The 25,089-nt window shown below is 44.2% G+C and overlaps 1 protein-coding gene across 2 annotated transcripts in view; it reads left to right on the forward strand.

Moving 5' to 3' along the window:
- Positions 1-24,939, forward strand: part of LOC106585516 (E3 ubiquitin-protein ligase DTX1) — a 61,644-nt gene extending 36,705 nt beyond the window's left edge. The window contains exons 3-11 of one of the 2 annotated variants that reach the window (XM_082968602.1): positions 5,193-5,973; positions 12,238-12,299; positions 12,450-12,611; positions 16,583-16,644; positions 16,795-16,944; positions 17,264-17,425; positions 17,654-17,905; positions 18,266-18,355; positions 18,797-24,939. In XM_082968602.1, the coding sequence (XP_082824728.1) occupies positions 5,193-5,973; positions 12,238-12,299; positions 12,450-12,611; positions 16,583-16,644; positions 16,795-16,944; positions 17,264-17,425; positions 17,654-17,905; positions 18,266-18,355; positions 18,797-19,021 (1,946 nt within the window). In that variant the 3' untranslated portion in view covers positions 19,022-24,939. The remainder of the gene's footprint in view (positions 1-5,192; positions 5,974-12,237; positions 12,300-12,449; positions 12,612-16,582; positions 16,645-16,794; positions 16,945-17,263; positions 17,426-17,653; positions 17,906-18,265; positions 18,356-18,796) is intronic. The other variant, XM_082968603.1, reaches the window with a different exon arrangement.
- The last annotated feature ends 150 nt before the right edge of the window (positions 24,940-25,089 follow it).

Consider the following 25,089-nt stretch of genomic DNA (forward strand, 5'->3'; position numbering starts at 1 on the left):
TTATTCTGCGCTCTTGCACACTAAGATGAGCGTATTTTGTTAAGAAATGTAGCTAGATAGTTAATGAATCCCAACACATGATGTAACGTTAGTTAGCGAGCCAGCCAGCTAACGTTAGTTAGCTAGCTAACAGTACACTTTAACTTGAAATGAAAATACTTTGTTAAAATTAGAGTGGATTCTTTTGTTAAGACATGTAGCAAGCTAGCTAAACAATGGATTATAATCACAACTGATGACATTACTATCCTGCATGAATCTGCAGGTAGTTTACCAACCAGGTTCTATGGCTATAACAAGTCAAACAAATGTGTCTGAGAAGAATAAGATCATACACATAATGTTAGCTAGCGACCCAGCCAGGTAACGTTAGCTAGCTAACAGTACACTTGAAATGAAACCACTTCTGTCAAAATTAGAAATGTGTAATATCTGAAAATCTTACTAGTATACATCAAACAAGCAAAGCGTCAATACAGGATTAAGATTGAATTCTACTACACTGGCTCTGGCGCTCGTCGGATGTGGCAGGGCTTGAAAACTAGTACGGACTAGAAAGGGAAACCCAGATGCGAGCCTACCAGACAAGCTAAATGCAATTTATGCTCGCTTTAACGCAAGCAACACTGAAGCATGCATGAGAGCACCAGCTGTTCTGGATGACTGTGTGATAACACTCTCGGTAGCCGATGTGAACAAAACCTTTAAACAGGTCAACATTCACAAAGCCGCTGGGCCAGACGGATTACCAGGACGTGTACTCAAAGCATGCGCGGACCAACTGTCAAGTGTCTTCACTGACATTTTCAACCTCTGCCTGACCGAGTCTGTAATACCTACATGTTTCAAGCAGACCACCATAGTCCCTGTGCCCAAGGAAGCGAAGGTAACCTGCCTAAATGATTACTGCCTCCTGGCACTCACGTCGGTAGCCATGAAGTGCTTTGAAAGGCTGGTCATGGCTCACATCAACAGCATCCTCCCGGACACCCTAGACCCACTCCAATTCAAATACCTCCCCAACAGATCCACAGATGACGCAATCTCAACCGCACTCCATACCGCCCTTTCTCACCTGGACAAATGAACACCTATGTGAGAATGCTGTTCATCGACTACAGCTCAGCGTTCAACACCATAGTGCCCACGAAGCTCATCACTAAGCTAAGGACTCTGGGACTAAACACTTCCCTCTGCAACTGGATCCTGGACTTCCTGACGGGCCACCCCCCAGGTGGTAAGTGTGGGTAACAACACATCCACCACGCTGACCCTTAACACTGGGGCCCCTCAGGGGTGTGTACTTAGTCCCCTCCTGTATTCCCTGTTCACCCAGGAGTGGAGATGGTCGAGAGTTTCAAGTTCCTTGGTGTCCACATCACCAACGAACTATCATGGTCCAAACACACCAAGACAGTCGTGAAGAGGGCACAACCTATATAATCTCTGAGCGGTGTCAGAGGAATAGGCGATGTCAGAGGAAAGCCCATAAAATTGTCAGAGACTCCAGTCACCCAAGTTATAGACTGTTTTCTCTGCTACGGCACGGCAAGTGGTACCGGAGTGCCAAGTCTAGGACCAAAAGGCTCCTCAACAGCTTCTACCCCTAAGCCATTAGACTGCTGAACAATTCATAGAAATCGCCACCGGACAATTTACATTGACCCCCCCAATAGCATAAAACATTTTTTTATGCTATTGATTCTGTTCAGTGGTTGTAAAGTATGGCTGCTGTGTATCCCAAGAGTTAAGCTTTTATGATGATTTAACTGCCCTGCGGATTATGTAACTGGTCCTCTGTTTTGTGGAATCAGCAAACACGTATGACAGCCAGTCTGCGGTAAGACACAAGCTCACATAATATCAGAACCAGTGACATTGCATCTGCTTTCACTTCCTTTAGGAGGCCTGTTGTATTATCTGGGGGGCTATCTAATGAAGGATGCAGTGACAGTCTTGTTACATGTCCTACCTGAGGAAAGACAAAGGGAGGGAATCAGACTGACCTGTCTTCAACTCAAGGCAAAAACAACCCCATTAAACAGAGAGATGAATGATAGACTCTGTCAGGGAGGGAACAGATTATCAGGAAGCCACTAAGTTTTCCAGAACTATTGGAATGAGTCTTAACAGTTTAGTTCACCATCAACTCACCCCATGTTTGAGCTAGGGTTAGAGTCCCACAGTGAGGCTTGACACAGTGATACATCACACAGCCACTCCTCACCCAATGGGACCGCTGTTGTGTTGGGCAAGGACAGCTGGAGGATGTCATGAGGAGGGGGAGGAGGAGGGGAGAGGGGAGACAGGACAGGACAGGGGAGAGAAGGAGGAGAGACTCCAGGAAGGGAGATACTGCTGCCAAAAGCACATAGAGTCAGACAGGAAGTGACCACTCTCTCTCCGTTTCTTGTCAGGAAGAGCATGCAGGGTCGCCTGGGTTGCACGGAGTGGATCAACAACTCTGCCTCAGCTTTTGGGCTCAAGCCATTATATATACAACAGTAAATTAGTACATGGGTCAGGTTGAGCCATATGAGGTGCTGTGAGGAGGTTGTTTGTGCTGTTTGTGAGTGGAGCTTCCTGTTTTGGTGCCATGTGACCTTCACTTTCTCCTTAAGGCCCTAGCTAACCCCAGTCAATACCACAGCATAGAAAAACAAACACTAGACTAGAATCAGTCATTTAATTAGAGGGTTTGCTCTTGGCTGTTCGACATTCCCATGTTTCTTCTTTTGACAGGTTATATCCTGGGGTTTACATGTGATGTATACGATTTATAGTCTGTAATAGGATGGGGTAATGTATTCACAAGTTGACCCTAATGAGGGGTTATTTCTCATGGGAGTGTCATGACCCTACCTTCGTCATATTCTGACGGTAGTTAGCTTTAATAACCAAGGAAACATGATTTACAATCAACCCTCCATTTGGGCATGTCACCATTTATATACGCTGAACAAAAAATATAAAACACAACATGTAAAGTGTTGGTCCCATGTTTCAAGAGCTGAAATAAAAGATCCCAGAAATGTGCCATATGCACAAAAAGCGAATTTCTCAAAAATGTTGTGAACAAATTTGTTTACATCCCTGGTAGTGAGCATTTCTCTTTTGCCAATATAATCCATCCATCTGACTGGTGTGGCATATCAAGAAGCTGATCAAACAGCATGGCCATTACACAGGTGCACCTTGAGACATCTGTGGCATTGTGTTGTGACAAAACGGCACATTTTAGAGTGGCCTTTTATTGTCCCCAGCAAGTTTGAGGGTGTGCCCAATTGTCATGCTGACTGCAGGAATGTCCACCAGAGCTGTTGCCAGAGAATAATTTAATATTAATTTCTCTACCATAAGTCGCCTCCAACATTGTTTTAGAGAGAATTTGGCATTACGTCCAACCGGCCTCACAAACGCAGAGCACGTGTATGGCGTTGTGTGGGCAAGCGGTTTGCTGAGTGCCCCATGGTGGCGGTGGGGTTATGGTATGGGCAGGCATAAGCTACGGACAAGGAACACAGTTGTATTTTATTGATGGCAATTTGAATGGATAGAGATACCGTAACGAGATCCTGAGGCCCATTGTCGTGCCATTCATCCGCCGCCATCACCTCATGTTTCAGCATGATAATGCACAGCCCCATGTCGCAAGGATCTGTACACAATTCCTGGAAGATAAAAATGTCCCAGTTCTTCCATGGCCTGCATACTCACCAGACATGTCACCTATTGTGTACGTTTGGGATGCTCTGGATCGACCTGTACGACAGCATGTTCCAGTTCCCGCTAATATCCAACAACTTCTCAGAGACATTGAAGAGGAGTGGGACAACCTTCCACATGCCACAATCAACAGCCTGATCAACTCTATGCGAAAGAGATATGTTGTGCTGCATGAGGCAAATGGTGGCCACACCAGATACTGACTGGTTTTCTGATCCATGCCCCTACCTTTTTATTAAGGTATCTGTGACCAACAGATGCATATCTGAATTCCTGGTCATGTGAAATTCATAGATTAGGGCCTAATACATTTTTTTCAATTGACTGATTTCCTTATATGAACTGTAGCTTCAACTTGAAGTTGTTGCATATTGCGTTTATATTTTTGTTAAGTATATTTCTTTGCAGCGTTGTCTTTACATTAGCTTCTGTTATGGCCTATGAATAGCTAATTGTCTCTTAAAGGGAGGGACTGTTTATTTTTACTCGCCATTAGTTGGTGAAGCTAAATTGATGCCCAGCTAATAAAGTCTCCACATAATCAAATATTTATAAGGTTAGTGTTAACTTACCATTTAACAAGAGAGTGTAGAGCTGCTGCACATCCAGTTATTGGGTCAGAGACCTGAGAACACACTCTTTTTAGAGAGTGTAAATCTGCATGTTAATGTATCCCTCTTAGGCTCATGTTCGTGTTTTTTCTTATTTTTATTTCTCGTGTGTTTTTGTTCTACCTTGGGTGCGTGTGGGCGCGTGCGGGTGGTGGGTGTGTGTGTGTCGATGTCTGTGTGTAGAGGTTTTCAGCAGCCTTCCAAATGAAATCAGCCACCAAGCCAAGTCCTTTAGCACAATTTGCGGCAGGAATTCAAGGTCAGCGCTGCTGATTCTGCTGATGCGTTTTATTCTCGGGAGCCAGTGGTGCTGGACTGTATGACTGGGGGGTTACCAACACTGACCCCCACCCATCCCCACCAGCCCCACTACACACACCTTCATCCTTCCATTATCACCCCGGTGCTCCCCTGCAAGGGAGTGTGCATTTAGCCGTTAAATTAAATGGGGGAAGGGTTCTGTTGTTCCTCGCCGGAGAGCCAGGAGATGGATGGGGAGAGGTGTCCTGATTTCCCATGTGACCACAATAATTGTGTTATAATGGAGGTGGGGGCTGAGGGCCCATCAGCAGAGGGGCAGAAGTACACCACTGTCTCCCCCTCCCCTTCCCCTTCCTCAACAAATAGACCTGTAGAAAATCATGACAGTCTCATTTTCACATATTAGTACCTGGGTTGCTTTTTGATTTTGAAGCTTCCGTGGCCAATGTATTCAATGAATTAATACATTTAAATGCATGATGATATAAACGAAAAGTGGTTTGATATCTTGGTATGTGAATAATCTATGATGGATGCATACAGTTATTCCCTTTCCTCTGACCTCCTATCCTCCCTCTCTCTCTCTTCCTCCAGGCACCATGAGGCCGGTCCACAGGAACTTCTATGAGCCGTCATCGGCCCCGGGGAAGGGTGTGGTGTGGGAGTGGGAGAACGACAGCGGCTCCTGGACGCCCTACGACATGGAGATCTGTGTGACCATCCAGAACGCCTATGAGAAGCAGCACCCCTGGCTGGACCTGACCTCTCTGGGCTTCTGCTACCTCATTGACTTCAACAGCATGGTCCAGACCAACCGGCAGAGCCAGAGGAAACGCCGCCTGCGCCGACGCATGGACCTGGCCTACCCTCTCATCATGGGCTCCATCCCCAAGTCCCAGTCTTGGCCCGTGGGAACCAGCTCCGGCCAGCCCTGCTCCTGCCAGCAGTGCATCCTGGTCAACAGCACGCGGGCTGCCTCCAATGCCATCCTGGCCTCTCAGCACCGTAAGCTGTATGGGGGGGCTACGGGGCCTTCAGGGGCTACAGGCACGCTCACCGTGGTACGGCAGAGTAACACCTTCGCTGGAACCACCCTCTGGTCCCCCACCTCTAGTGCCGGGACCAATAATATACAACATAACAACATAAGCGCAGGAGGAGGCCAAGCCAAAGCTGAACAGGTGCAGTCTCTCCTGTCTAGTGCCAACTTCCCATGTTCCCCGGCGCTGCCATCCCTTCCGCCTGCACATGGCCACTCCCACGCCCACGCACACTCCCACAGTCACCATGCCATCATCAATGGGCAGAACAACCTGAACCGGCCGGGCACCCAGCGCATTTCCATGGGCACTGCCAGAGGAGCCATCCCACCAGGGTAACCATGACATTCATTTGGATTACATTCCACTACAGATTTGCAAAACAAAACATGAGAATAACACAAATGCACTAGGAATGCATTTTAAATTCGATGACAATAGATGAAAGCAATTAAAGGTATAAAAGGAAAAATAACACCATCTTGCTCTCTGTCTACCTGTCTGCTGTACAGCTTTACAATACCTCTGCTGGCATATAGTGTATGTGTCTGGTGCATTGTGTTGTGTCACTCTTTCTCTCTCTCTCTCCCTCCCCCATCTCTCTGTTGTGTGTCTACTGATTTACTGCACCTCTTGTTAACTGGGGGATCAATGGCTCTGCAGAGGGAGCTCCAGGTCATTGACAGCTATACTGCCTCAGCTGCCTCTCTCTCATCTCTCCTCTTTATCCCATATCTTCTCTCTCCTCTCCTCTCTGTACTTTCTCGTCTCTCATCTCTTTCTGCACTGGGGAGTGTGGGGAACTGTTTCCTTCTGCTCCACATTTGAATCTTAGCATGGTTGTCCTGAATAATAAGCTTACGCTTGCCTCAATAGACTCTGAATAGCTGTTATCTTCTCTCTGCCTCTAATTTTACCCAGTTCATTTCTACCACACAGTGATGTTATTCGATGCTAAGCACTGGGTGGTTGTTCTGTTCTGTGTGTGTGTGTGTGTGTGTGTGTGTGTGTGTGTGTGTGTGTTTAGGTGCGTGTTCTTGTGGAAGTGTACGCCTGTGTGTGTCCATGTGTAAAGCTGTGCTCCCGTGTAGCTGTGGAAACCCATTTGCCGTGGAGGCAGAGATACACTGGGGAGAGATGAATAATAGATCAGGGAAAAATGGGAGCTTGAGCAGAGCGATCTGACCCGAGAGCGAATCAGTGAAGACTACTGAAGGAAAGTAGTATCTAGAGCTGTAACTGATACCTCAGTCCCTATCCTGTTGTCTTTACTAAAATAAACCCTCTGGTGAACTCATTTCATTCCATTTCCCTCTCACAGCTGATGGGGAGAGAAACAGTTAGACAGTATACGTTGAAATGATACTGTCTTTCAGGCAGACACACTGACTTCACAAGGCCTAGTTCTGTTTAAGGGAATGTGTGGTGTTGGCAGCTCATGGAAGCACATCACTGAGTGGACAGGTGGCAGATTGATATTGCCCTTAGCTCACCTGAGTGTGTGAAACAGGCAGGAGTGTATTATTGTGTGCATGTGCGTGTGTGTGTGTGTGTAACAGCTGAGAAGTCCTGTGGTGAAGATTTATAAGGGCCCTATCAAATCAGAGGCCTGGAGTGGATGGAGTGCTCATTTCTCACCTCTCTGTGCAGTGGGCAGGAGGGAACTGTGAGAGGCTGTGGGGGAAGACTGTGAGAAAGACAGATAGAGAGACAGAGAGAGAAAGGGGTGAGGTGGAGAACAATGTTTCCCAGGCAAGTGGCTCTACACACAAAGGAAGAGTGTGGTTAACAACAACACACACAGACACATGAATACCCTTACACACAGACACGTGAATACCCTCATACACAGACACATGAATACCCTTACACACAGACACGTGAATACCCTTACACACAGACACGTGAATACCCTCATACACAGACACATGAATACCCTCACACACAGACACGTGAATACCCTCACACACAGACACTTGAATACCCTCACACACAGACACGTGAATACCCTCACACACAGACACTTGAATACCCTCACACACAGACACGTGAATACCCTCACACACAGACACTTGAATACTGTCACACACAGACATGTGAATACCCTCACAGACAGACACGTGAATACCCTCACACATTTCAGCGAGTGCATTTATGGACAGATAACAGTAAAACACACACCCACGCATATTGGACACAATACCTCTGTCGCCAATGACAAAGAATGCAGTTGAAATAGTAACCTTGTGATAACATGTAGATGATCATAAGGTAGTTTAATTAACTCGTTTACGACCGGATCATTTCAGGCTTAGTTTCACTCTCCTCGAACATTGTGGTTGTTGTGACGTCATCGTGAATATCAGAGGGGAGTAAAGAGCACCCCCTACTGGTCTGTCTTGACATTTCACATTTGCTTTTCATATTGGGTTTCCAATGGTTGCCACCTGCAATTCACTTTCCAATTGGCCTTTACACTTGATCTTCTGCACCTGTTTAAAAACAACATATAAAACAACCCTACAACTAGTAACTTATTCTTCCAAATAGGAAGAAACTAGAGTGGAATTTGACCTTGATTTAACTAGGCAAGTCAGTTAAGAATAAATTCTTATTTTCAATGACGGCCGAGGAACAGTGGGTTAACTGCCTTGTTCAGGGGCAGAACAACCTTTCGGTTGCTAGTCCAGCGCTCTAACCGCTAGGCTAGCAACCTTTCGGTTGCTAGTCCAGCACTCTAACCGCTAGGCTAGCAACCTTTCGGTTGCTAGTCCAGCGCTCTAACCGCTAGGCTAGCAACCTTTCGGTTGCTAGTCCAGCGCTCTAACCGCTAGGCTATCTGCCACCCCAGGTAGCCTAGTGGTTAGTATAATAAGGAGCATATCACCTTATTAAATGTTAGAGGGATAGTTCCTAATGAACAAGGCCTCTGGTTCTCTGTCTATCTGCAGTGTACAGAGCACAGAGTTGCAGAGACACTTGCGGAGTTTTCTCCAGTCCTCTGTGATGTGAATTTGACAAAGAGACAGTTAGCAGGTGATTTTTGTCATTTCAACATCAGCAAGCCACTTCCTCATCTCAACTTCCTCCATTCACTTCCCCATTTGAGAACACAGATAAACCCAGAGATTGTTTGTGCTGTCTAAAAGATAGAATTGTTTTTATTTCTTTGTGTGTTCTAAAGATGAAGACACCAAAGGAGGAGGTATGGTAAGAGAGATCCTTTATACTTGCACTTCAAGCTCATTTAATTATGAAGCAGTTAATGGTTCTATGCTGCCCAGCTCTCTGCCCTTGGCTGAGTCAGTAGGATTTGTTTTAGTGCTCATGTCTCCTTCTGTTAATTGATTAACGGTGTTGGACTGTTCAGACTGGAGAGCTAGCTATCTGATGAGAACAGGCCAGGGCACGCAGCAGGGATTACACAGCCCTACCACTGCACTGCTTTGCTCTCCGCTGGAGCCCTCAGCCCTGTCTCCGTTAGATAGAATTAAAGGAGAAATAACTGAATTAATTATGAAGGCCCATCCAGACCAAACCGATGAATTTGTAGAGATGCTCTGTGTCATTATTGCTTATTTGTCTGTTTTGAGGTGCTTTGTGAAGTGCATGACTCCTGTTGTTCTCTTTCCCTGGACAGGGTCTGCCTGCCTCTCCCAGTCCTCCATCACATCAATATAAAATTAACTCCAAAAATGCTTTTCTCCTCTTCTCCTCCTCCTCCCTCTGTCTTCCTGGTGCATGATAAACAAATGAGGAGATATAAGGGCTCTGTCAGCATTTCTCTAACTGGGCCTAATTTGGTCTCTATCGGGAAGAAATCACATTGCTCTCAGTTTAATTAAGTCCTGCTCAAGTCAGGCTGGAAAGTCAGTCTGGGAGAGAGGTGAGGACAAGAGCGAGCAGAGAATGAAGAGAGTGCCAAGGGTTGACGGATCCAAAGCGATAAAAAGGTTAATGGGTCCTTACTAACACATGGAATACGACAACACTCCTACAATACTGTAGCCAACACGCATATGTGTTCAGTGAACATGTGTACCTATACTGTACTTCCTCCTGATAAAATCTGGCCAGCAGCCTTAGTAATAGATGTAAATACAACTAAATGTTCAGTAGATCTTAGGAGCAAGTGTGAGGCCTTTAGGTTTGCAGCTGTGAACTCGTGACCATGGCCCTGGTGAAGGGCTGGAGGGAGGATGTAGGTCAGCAGTGGCCCAAACCCATGAGCCCCAGCTGCAGGAAGGACCAGGTCACTGGCCCCAGAAGAACTCAAGGGTCTTGTTAAAAGCTTAAAGTTGGAGTTACTAGCTTGCCATATTTTGAAGTAAAACGTAGCAAGGAATGCTGTTGTGTGTTTTTGCTCAGCAAGAGGTTATATGGTTGAATGATCTCATGATGTTAACATGTAATGTTTACAAATGCTGTAGCACTTCCACCTGTGTGTGAGAGCGCTAAGGGCTCTTGTTGGATGTTGCTCTCTCCTGGTGAGAATGAGTTGTTTAATCACAAACAACACCCTCCATGAAACGCCTGAATTATATATGTCTTTCAAGCATACATGGGCCACACATGCACACAGCTGTCTGACATACACTACCATTCAAAAGTTTGGGGTCACTTAGAAATGTCCTTGTTTTTGAAAGAGAAGCAAATTTTTTGTCCATTAAAATAACATCAAATTGATCAGAAATACAGTGTAAACATTGTTAATGTTTTAAATGACTCTTGTAGCTGGAAACGGCAGATTTGTATTGGAATATCTACATAGGCGTACAGAGGCCCATCATCAGCAACCATCCCTCCTGTGTTCCAATGGCAATTTGTGTTAGCTAATCCAAGTTTATCATTTTAAAGGCTAATTGATCGTTAGAAAACCCTTTTGAAATTATGTTAGCACAGCTGAAAACTGTTGTTCTGATTAAATAAGCAATAAAACTGGCCTTCTTTAGACTAGTTGACTATCTGGAGCATCAGCATTTGTGGGTTCGATTACAGGCTCAAAACGGCCAGAAGCAAAGCACTTTCTTCTGAAATTTGTCCGTCTATTCTTGTTCAGAGAAACAAAGGCTATTCCATGAGAGAAATTGCCAAGAAACTGAAGATCTTGTACGATGTCGTGTGCTACTCCCTTCACAGAACAGTGCAAACTGGCTCTAATCAGAATAGAAAGAGGAGTGGGAGCCCCCGGTGCACAACTGAGCAAGATAACAAGTACATTAGAGTGTCTAGTTTGAGAAACAGACGCCTCACAAGTCCTCAACTGGCAGCTTCATTAAATAGTACCCGCAAAACACCAGTCTCAATGTCACCAGTGAAGAGGCGACTCCGGCATGATGGCCTTCTAGGCAGAGTTGCAAAGAAAAAGCCATATCTCAGACCGGCCAATAAAAAGAAAAGATTAAGATGGGCAAAAGAACACAGACACTGGACAGAGGAACTCTGCCTAGAAGGCCAGCATTCCGGAGTGACCCCAAACTTTTGAACGGTAGTGTACATCAATGCTATAGTTTAGGTCACTACCCTGGCCTTAAAGCTTCAAATCTCTACTCTACTACTCTGTGCCTTGGCCCTGCGTAGCACTACAATAGTTCCCCTGAGAGTGAGTGGAGATAAGGCAGATCAGACCCAGAGTGTCCAGGTCACGTGGGCCTTTTATTTCTCCAGAGTTCATTGAAGGGATCCCCTGGCACAGGATCACAGGACTCTACTCATATCAAAGCAGCCTCTCGTTAGGGATTTGGTAAGGGAGGTGCTGGAGGGAGAAAGAGACAGAGAGAGATGGGGAAGGGATCTCCTAGATCAATGGTATTAATGTTACATAACACCGTTGGGAAACTGAGAAAATGTATATCATTCTACTGTAATTAAGTGACATGCTTCTTGCATGTATTGAAATACTATGTAAGTTAATACAGTGTAATAATTCAGTCATTCAAAGTTGCTCTCTTTTCTTTGCTACCGTTGTCTAAGCACTCAACTGTTTTGGCTGTGTTGACATCAAAATGGCTGCCTTTTCATCTATGTGGTCCTCTCCATCACTACAGATCAGTTGTTCTTTTTCTTCACATAGAGTAGCAGAAACAGCAGCAGCAACAGAAGCTCAGTCTGCGGTCTCTTACCCTATCTCCTCTGACAGGTGACCTTTCTCTGCAGCCTGGTCTGGCCTGTGTGGGAGTGCCCTCTATTACCAGACTGGAGCTGAGGCCATGTTTTCTCAAAAGGGACTTACCACCACACGCTCACACAGGCTCATCATGACCCACATGCTTTGTGCACAGCTTTCTATCGCTTCCTATTTTAGATGTCTCTGAGAGTAAACAACAGTCTTCGTCCTCTGTGTGGAGTGTGTGAACTGAGTCATGCCCTAGTTCAACAGTCTGTAGATTAGTCAAGCTGTCCTGACTGTGTTTGTGGTATAGCTAGTGTAGTACACGTGACCATGGACTATTCGCACAATTGCATCATATTCAACATCTGTGTAAGTGTGGCCGTTCTAATTGAGAATGTGCAGTTCTTAGTAAGAGTGAACTAACTGTAGTGTCATTATGTTTACTCTTTTGAAAACCTGATTTTATATTGGAAGTTTCTCTCTGTAGGGTCCCTCCCCTCCCTGTTAAGAACCCGACTGTCTCTGGACCAGTTCACCCAGCAATTGCAGGTAATTGTTCTTCTCTTTTGTAATTAGAAATAACTATTTTTTTTGGAGGCTGCATTTAATTGAGTGCTTTAGCTTTCTCGTCCATTCTCACACATAATAGTAAACCAACATGATTATTTTCTTTATTGTATACATGTGTGTCTATGCCAGGTATGACAGGTATCCTGATGTGTGCGGCTGGCCTGCCTGTGTGTCTGACCAGGGCCCCTAAACCCATTCTGCACCCGCCGCCCATAAACAAGAGTGACATGAAGCCTGTGCCTGGGGTCAACGGCATCCGCCGCAAGACCAAGAAGAAGCACCTCAGGAGAGGTATGTATGTATGACAGGGAGGACTCTTAGGACCACTGGAGGGAAGAAGAGTCTGTCATGGAGCGTGAGACAGATGCTATTGAGACATTGAGATGTAAAGTAAATATCTTCTCTGGATAAAAGGGAAAGGGTGGGCCTACTAGTCACACACGCCACATTGAAATGAACAGAGCTTTTTCCACAACTATAAGAGGAAGCTATTGTAGTGAGATGGGTTGATGATGATCTAGTGGTGAGATGTGTGGCTTTAGCTGATATGGCGCTGGGCCAAAATCTATTTGACGCTGTGGAAATTCCAGGCAACCCCGGACGAGTTTTTGTCCTAATTGGTCAGTGAGGCTGTGGGTTTTCCAGCCCTGCATCACTCTGTTTACCCAGACCCCACCTCTATTCCCTTCCCTCTATCCTTCCATCCCCGGCCACGGCATTGGGATGGGATGACAAGACAGATTGATAAATGGGTCGCAGGCAATTGTTCCTGCGGTGATGCAGCATAGCCCACATGGAGCAAGGCAGAAAAGGACAGATATTTGTGGTTATCCTGACCTTTGATCCAGCTAATGAAGCCATTAAAAAGGCAGTGTGTGAAAATGCATAGGAGAGTGTGGGGTAAGTTGAGCCAAATTGTTAGTTGAGTCATCCCTTCTTTCTAGGAAACCATACACAAAATGAATTGTGAACAAATGTTTAGGAAGAGGTCATCATTTCATGGAGTCTGTGAAGGGAGAAACCACATGGCAAAGTGGTAAGCAAGTTAGGTCCAAAAAATGGATTTTTACAAAGTCAAATGAAAAGATTGTTTTATACATCAGTTGGGGTCTCTATAATCTACAATATGAGGTCCTAAACCTAGGATGAAAGTGCATCCTTGTAGCTGTGGGGGCTAAAATAGTCAAAATGTTTACCTTGGGGCAGTGGTGTAAAGTAAAGTAGAAATACTTGAAAGTACTAAACTCTAAAAAGGAATAAAAAGGAAACATCCTCTCACTGTCAAATGCGTTTATTTTCAGCAAACGTAACGTGTAAATATTTGTATGAAAATAACAAGCTCCAACAACTGAGACAAAAACTGAACAAGTTCCACAGACATGTGACTAACAGAAATTGAATCATGTGTCCCTGAACAAAGGGGGTCAAAATCAAAAGTAACAGTCAATGCAGCTGGTGGCCACACCAGATACTAAGTACTGCAGTGCATCTCCTCCTCATGGACTGCACCAGATTTGCCAGTTCTTGCTGTGAGATGTTACCCCACTCTTCCACCAAGGCACCTGCAAGTTCCCGGACATTTCTGGGGGGAATGGCCCTAGCCCTCACCCACCGATCCAAGACATGCACAATGGGATTGAGATCCGGGCTCTTTGCTGGCCATGGCAGAACACTGACATTCCTGTCTTGCAGGAAATCACACACAGAACGAGCAGTATGGCTGGTGGCATTGTCATGCTGGTGGGTCATGTCAGGATAAGCCTGCAGGAAGGGTACCATATGAGGGAGGAGGATGTCTTCCCTGTAACGCACAGTGTTGAGATTGCCTGCAATGACAACAAGCTCAGTCCGATGATGCTGTGACACACCGCCCCAGACCATGACGGACCCTCCACCTCCAAATCATCTCGCTCCAGAGTACAGGCCTCGGTGTGATGCTCATTCCTTCGGCGATAACCGCAAATCTAACCATCACCCCTGGTGAGACAAAACCGCGACTCGTCAGTGAAGAGCACTTTTTGCCAGTCCTGTCTGGTCCAGCGACGTTGGGTTTGTGCCCATAGGCGACGTTGTTGCCGGTGATGTCTGGTGAGGACCTGCCTTACAACAGGCCTACAAGCCCTCAGTCCAGCCTCTCTCAGCCTATTTTGGACAGTCTGAGCACTGATGAAGGGATTGTACGTTCCTGGTGTAACTCGGGCAGTTGTTACCATCCTGTACCTGTCCCACAGGTGTGATGTTTGGATGTACCGATCCTGTGCAGGTGTTGTTACACATTTTCTGTCACTGCGAGGATGATCAGCTGTCCGTCCTGTCTCCCTGTAGCATTGTCTTACATACATTTACTTTTGATACTTAAGTATATTTTAGCAATTACATTTACTTTTGATACTTAGGTATATTTAAAACGATATACTTTTAGACTTTTACTCAAGTAGGATATTTCTGGGTGACTCACTTTTACTTGAGTCATTTTATATTAAGGCATCTTTACTTTTGCTCAAGTATGACAATTGGGTACCTTTTCCACCACTGCCTTGGTGTAAGTTGAGCCAATGGCTACGATACCCCATACAAATAATGATTACATTTAATCCATTTTATGCATAGTATTTTTGCAATGTGTCATGCATATTAACAAGATAGTGCATTTTTATTGTTACAAAGCAGACATCATCGTTCCCCGTATATACAAACATAAAGCAGGGGTCTAGCCCTCCTTGAGGTTCTTGAGAGAGCAGCCAAGGAAGTGAGAGAAGGGAAGAAGTCCAATTCGAGCTGCAGCAAGGGATGAAAAAAATAGACTGAATGACACTGAAGGAAACTGAAGGAAAAAGAAAACGAGAATGTACCTGTGAGAAATTGAGGCTATTGTAACGGTTGCTGTACGTAATGGACCAAGGCGTAGCGGGTTGAGTGCTCATCTTAACTTTATTAGAATACGTAACAAACAAGAAAACGATCAGTGTTGCATGCTAACACACAGCAGTACAACAACAACTTCCCACAAAGGGACAAGTGCAAACAGGGCTACTTAAGTATGACTCTCAATCAGCAACAACGATGTACAGCTGTTCCTGATTGAGAGCCATACCAGGCCAACAAAGAAATACACAACATAGAAAAACATAGAAATACAAAACAAGAACATTACCCAAAAACCCCGGAACACATAAATCAAACACCCCTCAAACACCCCTCTTACATAAATACATACCCCGAACCACTCTAAACAAATACCCTCTGCCACGTCCTGACCAAACTAATATAACAAATAACCCCTTTACTGGTCAGGACGTGACAGCTGTGATAGAGTAGCAGAGGAACACAAGGTCTTATCTGATCACATTGAGTCTGAGATGCTAAACACATCAAGAATTTCACAGACCGTTTCATGGGCTTAGTAGCCTCAAATGCAGAAAACTTGCCTACGGATGGTCACATTGAAACATCAACTGGTCAAGAAATGGAAGGGGAAGTGATATTGAACAGATAGATCTATATCTGAAAAGAATGTAGGTATACATTTAAGATATACAATATACCACACCCCCATTCCATGAGTTCAACTTTGACCTACCAGCACCATCACCCACTGTCACAGGACATCATCACTCACTTACCCAACCTATGCTCAACTTACTCCATACTTAGGGTAAATTGTGTCAAGCTATGTTTTCAAAACTGTTGTTTACATGAATTCTGATTACTTCTAGGGATGCACAACATCCTGAAAGAATACTATATTTCCCTTGACGTAGTGATACTGAATGTAAAAAATGGCTCAACTTACCCCACTCTCCCCTAACTCAAACCTTCTCCATCTCTCTCTGTCTCTCTCTCACCCTCTCCATCGATTTCTCCCGTTGTCGCTCTCGTTTTTCTGTCTCTTTCTCTCTCTTCCTGTCAGCTATGCTAGCTTGGTTTCACTCTGAGATTAGCCTAGTGTGTGGGTGATGGTTCATTGTTCTGTGTCACTTTGAAGGTGACCTCCTCTTCAACATCACACACTGTATTTATTCACATACACTCTTCTTGGACTGGTCTCATCACAATCAAGCAGGGCTATGGTACTTTAGACCCAGACCAGTCACTGGGTTTACCTATTGCTCAAATAGACGTCTCCTTATGCAGATCCATCTAGTCATCTTTGGGTCTTCAAAGGACAAAATGCATCTGTCTGCGAGTAATGATTGTGTGTGTGAGTAAGTGTTTTTTGTTCCTTTCAACCACATGCCTTCAATGTTGTGTTTGATTGCTAGGGAAAAACCCAGAGGATGTGGTGCGGAGATACACAGAGAAAGTAAAAGTAGCCCCTGATGAGGTAAGGAGAGTCCTGGATGACACACACTTACACAGTTTTAATACAGTTTGTAATCATTATACAGTGTATTATTTCTATGCATCCCAACCCTACAGTAACATGCAGTAGCTCTTATCGTCTAACTGGTGTCCACTCACCTTCCCTTCCCAGGACTGCACCATCTGCAGGGAGAGGCTGGTGATGTCATCAGGCTACGAGGGTGTTAAGGGCATAAAGCCAGAGGTGGTGGGCAAACTTGGCAAGTGTGGGCACATGTACCATCTGCTGTGCCTGGTTGCCATGTACAACAATGGCAACAAGGTGAGAAGGAGCATACGTGCCAGCGCTTGTTATGGTATCATAATATTATATTGTATAGTAGTGGGTAAAATTGTAAAGTAGTGGGTGAAATTACACCCCCCATTTGATGTGATGGGGAATGCTATGATATCAATTAGATTAGATTGAGATCAAACTAATTGGAAGCAGGTCTTACTCTGCTAAACACAGTTCATGGTCATTTTAAAAGTCAATTAAGGACAGAAGAAGGATCGCTGTCATGTAACCAACTCTAGATTAGATTAAATTTGTTTGATTAGATTAGTTATGAATATTGAACATTGAATCTGTCCCTATCCAGGATGGCAGTCTGCAGTGCCCCACTTGTAAAGCTATCTATGGGGAGAAGACAGGCACACAGCCCCCTGGGAAGATGGAGTACCATGTCATCCCCCACTGCCTGCCAGGCTACCCAGAGGCCAAGACCATCCGCATCGTCTATGACATTCCTGCTGGCCTACAGGTCACCACCCTCATATCCTCCACACTCACACTCATCCACTGGCTCTCCTTCCTAAGTCTATTCTCTTCCATCTACGGTGCTATAACACTGCGGTGTCTGACATGAGGAGGCTTCAGAGGGTATTTGATAACGTGTTTTGTGTTGCTCAGGGGGTTGAAGTGTCCCAAAGCCGTGTGACTGCATCCTTGTAGAGAGAAAGAGAGAACGATTCAGCTCCTCTCTTTGCAGGGAGTGGAGAGGGCTGCATATTTCATCCTTTCTGCAGAGCTGAGCTTTAATAGAGTCAATAAAGTGACCTTTCTACCAGAAGAGCAGGCTGAGCATCCCTGTGCAGGGGAGAGAGAGGCCGGGGCTGTCTGTCCCCTGTCATCCACACTGCAGCAGAACAACATGCCGCGGCCCACTCACAGTGCCCCTGCACACCACTCACACTCCTCACTCCACCCTTTTAACACATCTACACTGACAGCTGTACTCTGTGTAAGAAAGTCATTATATAGTAATGATACAGTACATTCTGAAGTAGAGTGGAGTACAATGAGTATGGTGTGGCATGTCAACACATAAGACCTGCATCACACAGCATGACAGTTAATTGGTTGTTTTACAGCTCGTATAAAGAACATGTTTCTTGATGAAAGGGTGAAAGGGTTAATATGGCAGGGGCATTCATTTCCCCCCAAATTAATGCTTTAAAAGAGTGCAAATAAAGCCACCAGAGTAGTCAGACTGCGAATATAGAAGCTTGTCCCGGGGGCACATTTGACATTTCCCTCTTGACTGAATGTTAATTGAAAGAGAAAGAGAGGGGTTGTGACTGTTTCTGTCCTTTTTCACCAGACCACAGAGCATCCCAACCCAGGGAGGAAGTTCAGCGCTAGGGGGTTCCCCCGGCACTGCTACCTCCCAGACAATAACAAAGGCAGGAGGGTAAGACTTACAGTATTATCTAACTGTATATGGGAAGAGCAGTTCTTCAAAATTCATGATGTAGTAGGCAGGTAGCCTAGCGGTTAAGAGCATTGGGCCAGTAACCGAAAGGTCGCTGGTTTGAATACCCGAGCCGACAAAGTGGAAGAATCTGCCGTTTGGCCTTTGAATAAGACAACAACAACTACTCCCCGGGTGCCGATGAGGTGGACGTCCATTAATGCAGCCCCCCGCACCTCTCTGATTCAGAGGGGTTGGGTTAAATGCAGAAGACACATTTCGGTTGAATGCATTTAGCATTTAGTTGTGGAACTGACTAGGTACTGTATCCCAATTCCCTTCCATACCCCCCTTGAATGAACTAGAAAGAGAGATGGTAATTACACTGCACTGTGAGCTGCTGTATCTCATCTACCTGGGCTCTCATCTGTCTGTCCCCAGGTCCTGAAGCTCCTGATCATGGCGTGGGACCGCCGCCTCATCTTCACCATCGGCACGTCCAGCACCACGGGAGAATCAGACACCGTGGTGTGGAATGAGATCCACCACAAGACAGAGTTTGGCTCCAACCTGACGGGACACGGCTACCCAGACCCCAACTACCTGGACAACGTTCTGACAGAGCTGTCAGCCCAAGGGGTGGGACAGGACAACCTGAAGGACTGAGAGGGGGGGACAGAGAGGCCCCAGAGGACCACCTCCCATATCCATATCTGACAGGGCCTCTGAATGAGGAGGCAACATGCAGGCCAGATAACTGTCTTTTACTCCCCACACCCAAAACAGATCTACAGACCCTCATGTTCTGTATGTGGGCAAACTAATATATAGCAAATGACATAATAATGACATGATAACGTCATGATTGTGTTATACTGTTATTTGCATTTACCTAAACATAACTGTAAAACTTTTCCGACTTGCTGTCTCTTTGTCCATGCCTTGAGCATGTGTATTTTTGCCAACATTTCAACCTGATAGGTTAAAGGAATGTAAAGACAGGATTTAAAACAGATCTCAATGTGTACTGGCTATTGTGGGGTTTAAACATTGATGCACATCAACAGTCATTGATTCCTCTGAGACAGGATACTGAACCTCCTCTTCTGTACTGACATCATGGCATTGGAGGAGATGTCTGTTCACTTTTGTTGAACAGTTGGCTAGGGCTCTGAAGGCTCTACATGTCTGGCCCCATTTACTCAACTTTTTTCAGATGTGCATTTATGAAAGAATAGGGAAGTGATTTATCAAGTTGCAGTTGGAGTTTGTGTGGAAATCTTCAGGAGAATTTTAATATGCAGAATTTACTTATATAATTTCAAAAGCATGGTTGCAATTCCAGATCAGAATTGTATTTGTCTAATTCACACCAAATCTACACAGTTCAACTTATGACATGCTGATGTGGTTGCTAGTGAGAGTCTTTTCAAAGTGAGGCCTATTGCTTAGTTTTAGCTTGGTGGTTTTCCACACCAAAGCTGTCTGTAGATCTGAGTGGACGGTCACGGCTATGTGATTCTCAGAAAGGAGAGAGGGCATCTCTGATTGGCTACACAGGGCTGTTTTACAGTGCTTTGCACCATTGGCCAATGAGTCTGTTGAATGTTCAAATGCACCACCTGACAGAGAGCAAGTCAGAGGATCTGAGGACGCAGCCGTCTCACAGTAAACGTCTATTCTAATGGTTTGCCAACCAGAGAGGATGCCTTTGGAAGTAAAACCTGATATAGGTTCATACACAAGCATCTTACCGACCAGTTAGATGTTTGTTAAAAAGGTATGCTCCTGTAAGTTAAGAACTGAGGCAGTCGAGCACACCTTGCTCCACTCCAAGGTTAACCTCATTTGTTTTGTTGACACATTGATGATGCTGACCTCTGTGAATAAGCCTGCCTTATTATTCTCCCTGCGGAGGAGGTCCAGTTATTGGCATGATCTATCACACTCGCAGCACGTGTGTGTGCCTACTTGCGTGTGTGTTTGAGTGTGTGCTCTGGTGTTAATAAGTTCTCTGGCCCTCTAGACCTTGAACACAGGAGCAGAACATGCTTCTCAGGGAGCGATGTCCTCCTCAGAGAATGACTCTCCTCTTCCAGGAGATCCATCATACAGTAGAGTAGGCAGAGCAGCCCTCACACACGCACACGCACACGCACACACAACCTGTGATGTACAAGCCTGGTGTTCCTCTCTGCTCTGCGGTGCTGGTTTGGATGCATGATGAGCCTCTGCTGTTCCCTGGTGCTGCAGCCAACAGACCCCCACCCCACCACCACCACTACCCAATGCTGTTGGATCCCTCTGAAGGCTCTGATACTTAGGTCTGATACTGCTGGATGATACTTAGGTTTGATACAGCTGTATGATACTTAGGTCTGATACCGCTGTATGATACTTAGGTCTGATACCGCTGTATGATACTTAGGTCTGATACCGCTGTATGATACTTAGGTCTGATACCGCTGTATGATACTTAGGTCTGATACTGCTGGATGATACTTAGGTCTGATACCGCTGTATGATACTTAGGTCTGATACAGCTGGATGATACTTAGGTCTGATACCGCTGTATGATACTTAGGTCTGATACTGCTGGATGATACTTAGGTCTGATACCGCTGTATGATACTTAGGTTTGATACTGCTGGATGATACTTAGGTCTGATACCGCTGTATGATACTTAGGTCTGATACAGCTGGATGATACTTAGGTCTGATACAGCTGGATGATACTTAGGTCTGATACCGCTGTATGATACTTAGGTTTGATACTGCTGGATGATACTTAGGTCTGATACCGCTGTATGATACTTAGGTCTGATACTGCTGGATGATACTTAGGTCTGATACCGCTGTATGATACTTAGGTTTGATACTGCTGGATGATACTTAGGTCTGATACCGCTGTATGATACTTAGGTCTGATACCGCTGGATGATACTTAGGTCTGATACCGCTGTATGATACTTAGGTTTGATACTGCTGGATGATACTTAGGTCTGATACCGCTGTATGATACTTAGGTCTGATACCGCAGTATGATACTTAGGTTTGATACTGCTGGATGATACTTAGGTCTGATACCGCTGTATGATACTTAGGTTTGATACTGCTGGATGATACTTAGGTCTGATACCGCTGTATGATACTTAGGTTTGATACTGCTGGATGATACTTAGGTCTGATACCGCTGTATGATACTTAGGTTTGATACTGCTGGATGATACTTAGGTCTGATACCGCTGTATGATACTTAGGTCTGATACTGCTGGATGATACTTAGGTCTGATACCGCTGTATGATACTTAGGTTTGATACTGCTGGATGATACTTAGGTCTGATACCGCTGTATGATACTTAGGTCTGATACCGCTGTATGATACTTAGGTTTGATACTGCTGGATGATACTTAGGTCTGATACCGCTGTATGATACTTAGGTTTGATACTGCTGGATGATACTTAGGTCTGATACCGCTGTATGATACTTAGGTTTGATACTGCTGGATGATACTTAGGTCTGATACCGCTGTATGATACTTAGGTTTGATACTGCTGGATGATACTTAGGTCTGATACCGCTGTATGATACTTAGGTCTGATACTGCTGGATGATACTTAGGTCTGATACCGCTGTATGATACTTAGGTTTGATACTGCTGGATGATACTTAGGTCTGATACCGCTGTATGATACTTAGGTCTGATACCGCTGTATGATACTTAGGTTTGATACTGCTGGATGATACTTAGGTCTGATACCGCTGTATGATACTTAGGTCTGATACAGCTGGATGATACTTAGGTCTGATACTGCTGTATGATACTTAGGTCTGATACTGCTGTATGATACTTAGGTCTGATACTGCTGTTTCCCCTTTCCTCAGCAGCTAGATGAGCTCATTCTACAGTAGGATCACTCAGAATGTTGTGCTATAAAGTACAGTATGTGAAGCTGATGTTGCACTGGGAATTTCAACTCCCTTTGCTCCCTCCTCCCTTCCATCCCCACAGATTCTATGCCCATAAGCTAAAGAGTTCTAAGGTTTTAGCGCTCGATTAAACCCATTGATATGTAAAAGCAATGTTCCCGTGTTTGTGGAGACTGCTTTCACTGTAAACGCTGCATTTGTCGACTCAATTGGGAATTACTTTTACATTTCAATCGTGCCATAGCACTGAGCTTCCACAATACAGATTGTATCGAGCCCTAAGTCTGATGATGACATTTTGTGATGTTTCTTTTACCTAAAACAACAGTTCTTCTTTAGGTTGCATAATTCTCTCCTCGAGTAGGATCTGATCTATTTTAATGAGTGGAGATGTTGGTGTAATCCAGAAGAGATTTGTGTTGAGGTTTTATGGTGTGCCACCCACTTCACAGGGTTTGATCCTTTAAATGCTTTTGAATATTTTGGACTGAATCATAGTCTTCCGTAGCACTTTGAGGCAGCAGTTTTCTTTAATTAATCCTTTCATTTTTGGAAGATGTCTTTAAATGTATTGGCTACTATAGCTGCTGTTTTTTATTTTCATGTTTATAAACTTGTCTTGTATTGCTTCAAATATATATACAGTATATATCTATACATTTGCAGATGTGATCTACCTTTAAATGTACATGTATGCTCAATTTGAGTCGTATGGTGTAAGTTTAATTTATTTTTATACTCTTCTATATAAGAAAATAAACATTCACATCTACCCGTCCACATATCTATACACACAGAAACATATAACATGAGTAGATCAAATCTGGCATATGTGATTTGCCAGTATGTCAGGGACTGTTGAAATGTGTATGCTAGGTTATGAGCGTCTTATACTGTATTAGCAGTAGTCTTAGCGTTTGCTGCTGTTGTTAATGTAGATTCTGTGAAGTGGAGCCCCTGAGGGATTCAGTAAGTACAGTAAGTCCCTCTTTATTATTTGTTGGGGGGAGTTTAGCAGCATGACGTCGACCCTATACCCCAGATGGGTCATTGACCATAGAATTCTAATTATAATTCTGTTATTTACCTTGTATAACCTAAGAGAACCAATAGGAGGATACTGTCAGTACCTCAAACTGGTGAGAATGAAAAACAAGAGCCATTTTGTCTTTTCATTTCTTCTTTATCCTTTTGCAAGTTGACACATTTTAAGCTTTTTGTCACCCTCGTAATGGGGAAAAACAGGAAAGAAATGATTTCAGTCTTATCAGGGAATTTTCCATTTTAAGTGAGACTCATTGAGTTGTACAGGGAAAATGTTTTCAGTTAATATTTCAAGACCAGATCATGCTCAGATTTCCAGTCTCCAAATGCTTACATACGTACCTGTAATATTAATCAAATATTTCATTGTCTAGGCCTCTTCAGCTTTACATACAGTCTGTATACTTTCAGTGGTCTGTACATGGGGAGCTTTATTGTGAGCATACATTTTATGGTCTAGTTTTGGACAAAGGAATAGATTTTATGCAATTATATATGCGACCAATTTGTACCTTATGTGTAGCAGGAGGCATCAGGAGGTGTTGGGGACAGGAGAATGGATGTTCAACATTCTGTAAGGCGTGTCCATTTGTGACCAAAGGAGACAGTGATCCAAAGGTATAGCTCAAATGCTCCATATAGGAGAACACATATTTTTTATGTATTTTTTAAAAGATTGATTGTCTTCAATTGAGCATTCATAGTGTGCAACATTGTTATATTACAGTAATTAAAGAAACATTCCATACGATTCTCCATAGCATATATTGATTAGGTGTGGGATCCTTTCTCATGAGGAGTTCACCTCACAATCACATTGAAAACATCCAATAGCATATTGCACTTATCTGTGTACACAGATATGCCCGCAAAAAATGTGTGTGTGTGTGTGTGTGTGTGTGTGTGTGTGTGTGTGTGTGTGTGTGTGTGTGTGTGTGTGTGTGTGTGTGTGTGAAAATGCTTGGTTTAAGCTTCTAAAATATCCAAGCAGTAGACATTTGGGGGCTGAAATAAAAAAAATCATAGATGTGCATGTTACTCAAGACGTCAACAAGTCTGCTGACAAGGCAAAAATGTTGTATGTGAAAAATGTTATGGAGTCATTAGAGATGTCATTGAGCTGTGTCCTGTGTGGACTGGCATGGTGGACTGCTCCATACTCCACTCTTTATCTGTGTGTTTTGACCTCTGAAGAGGGTTTGATGGAGAGAGATGAGCATGAAATAGCACTTTGCTGCTCCTCTCTCTGTTTCACATAAAAGGTAATCAATCGTATGTATCAAGTCATCATCTGCATTTTCAATGCCCATTTTTTACAGACAAAATTTCAGAGAGCCATGTGGCTATGGTTCAACATTCACATTTAATTTCTCATCAGAAGCAACATATTACATATAAAACATTCAATAAAACACACAAAGAGAAATGGTGATTTGAAGTGTAAAATAAAATGAATGACAAAAAATAAAGGCAAGATTAGAGACATTGACTAGACATTAAAGGGCTCTGAATCGGAACCAGTCTCTATTGGATTGGGATGATTTTGTTGCATGTTTGTTTGTTTCATGTGGAAAATAAATGTGCCCTCAACGGGGTAGTTTGTTTGACCTTTTCTCTCCTCTCGTTCTTTACTGTCTTTCGTTACCATCATGTCCTTGTCCTTTCGCTCTTCCGTTCCTCTCTTCTCCGGGCTGCCTGTGCTCTGAGCATTATTATGCAGTAAATTTTGCTTTATGGTCATTTTCTGTCACTGGCTG

This window comes from Salmo salar, chromosome 24, assembly GCF_965601325.2.
Source record: "Salmo salar chromosome 24, fSalSal1, whole genome shotgun sequence".
NCBI lineage: Eukaryota > Metazoa > Chordata > Actinopteri > Salmoniformes > Salmonidae > Salmo > Salmo salar.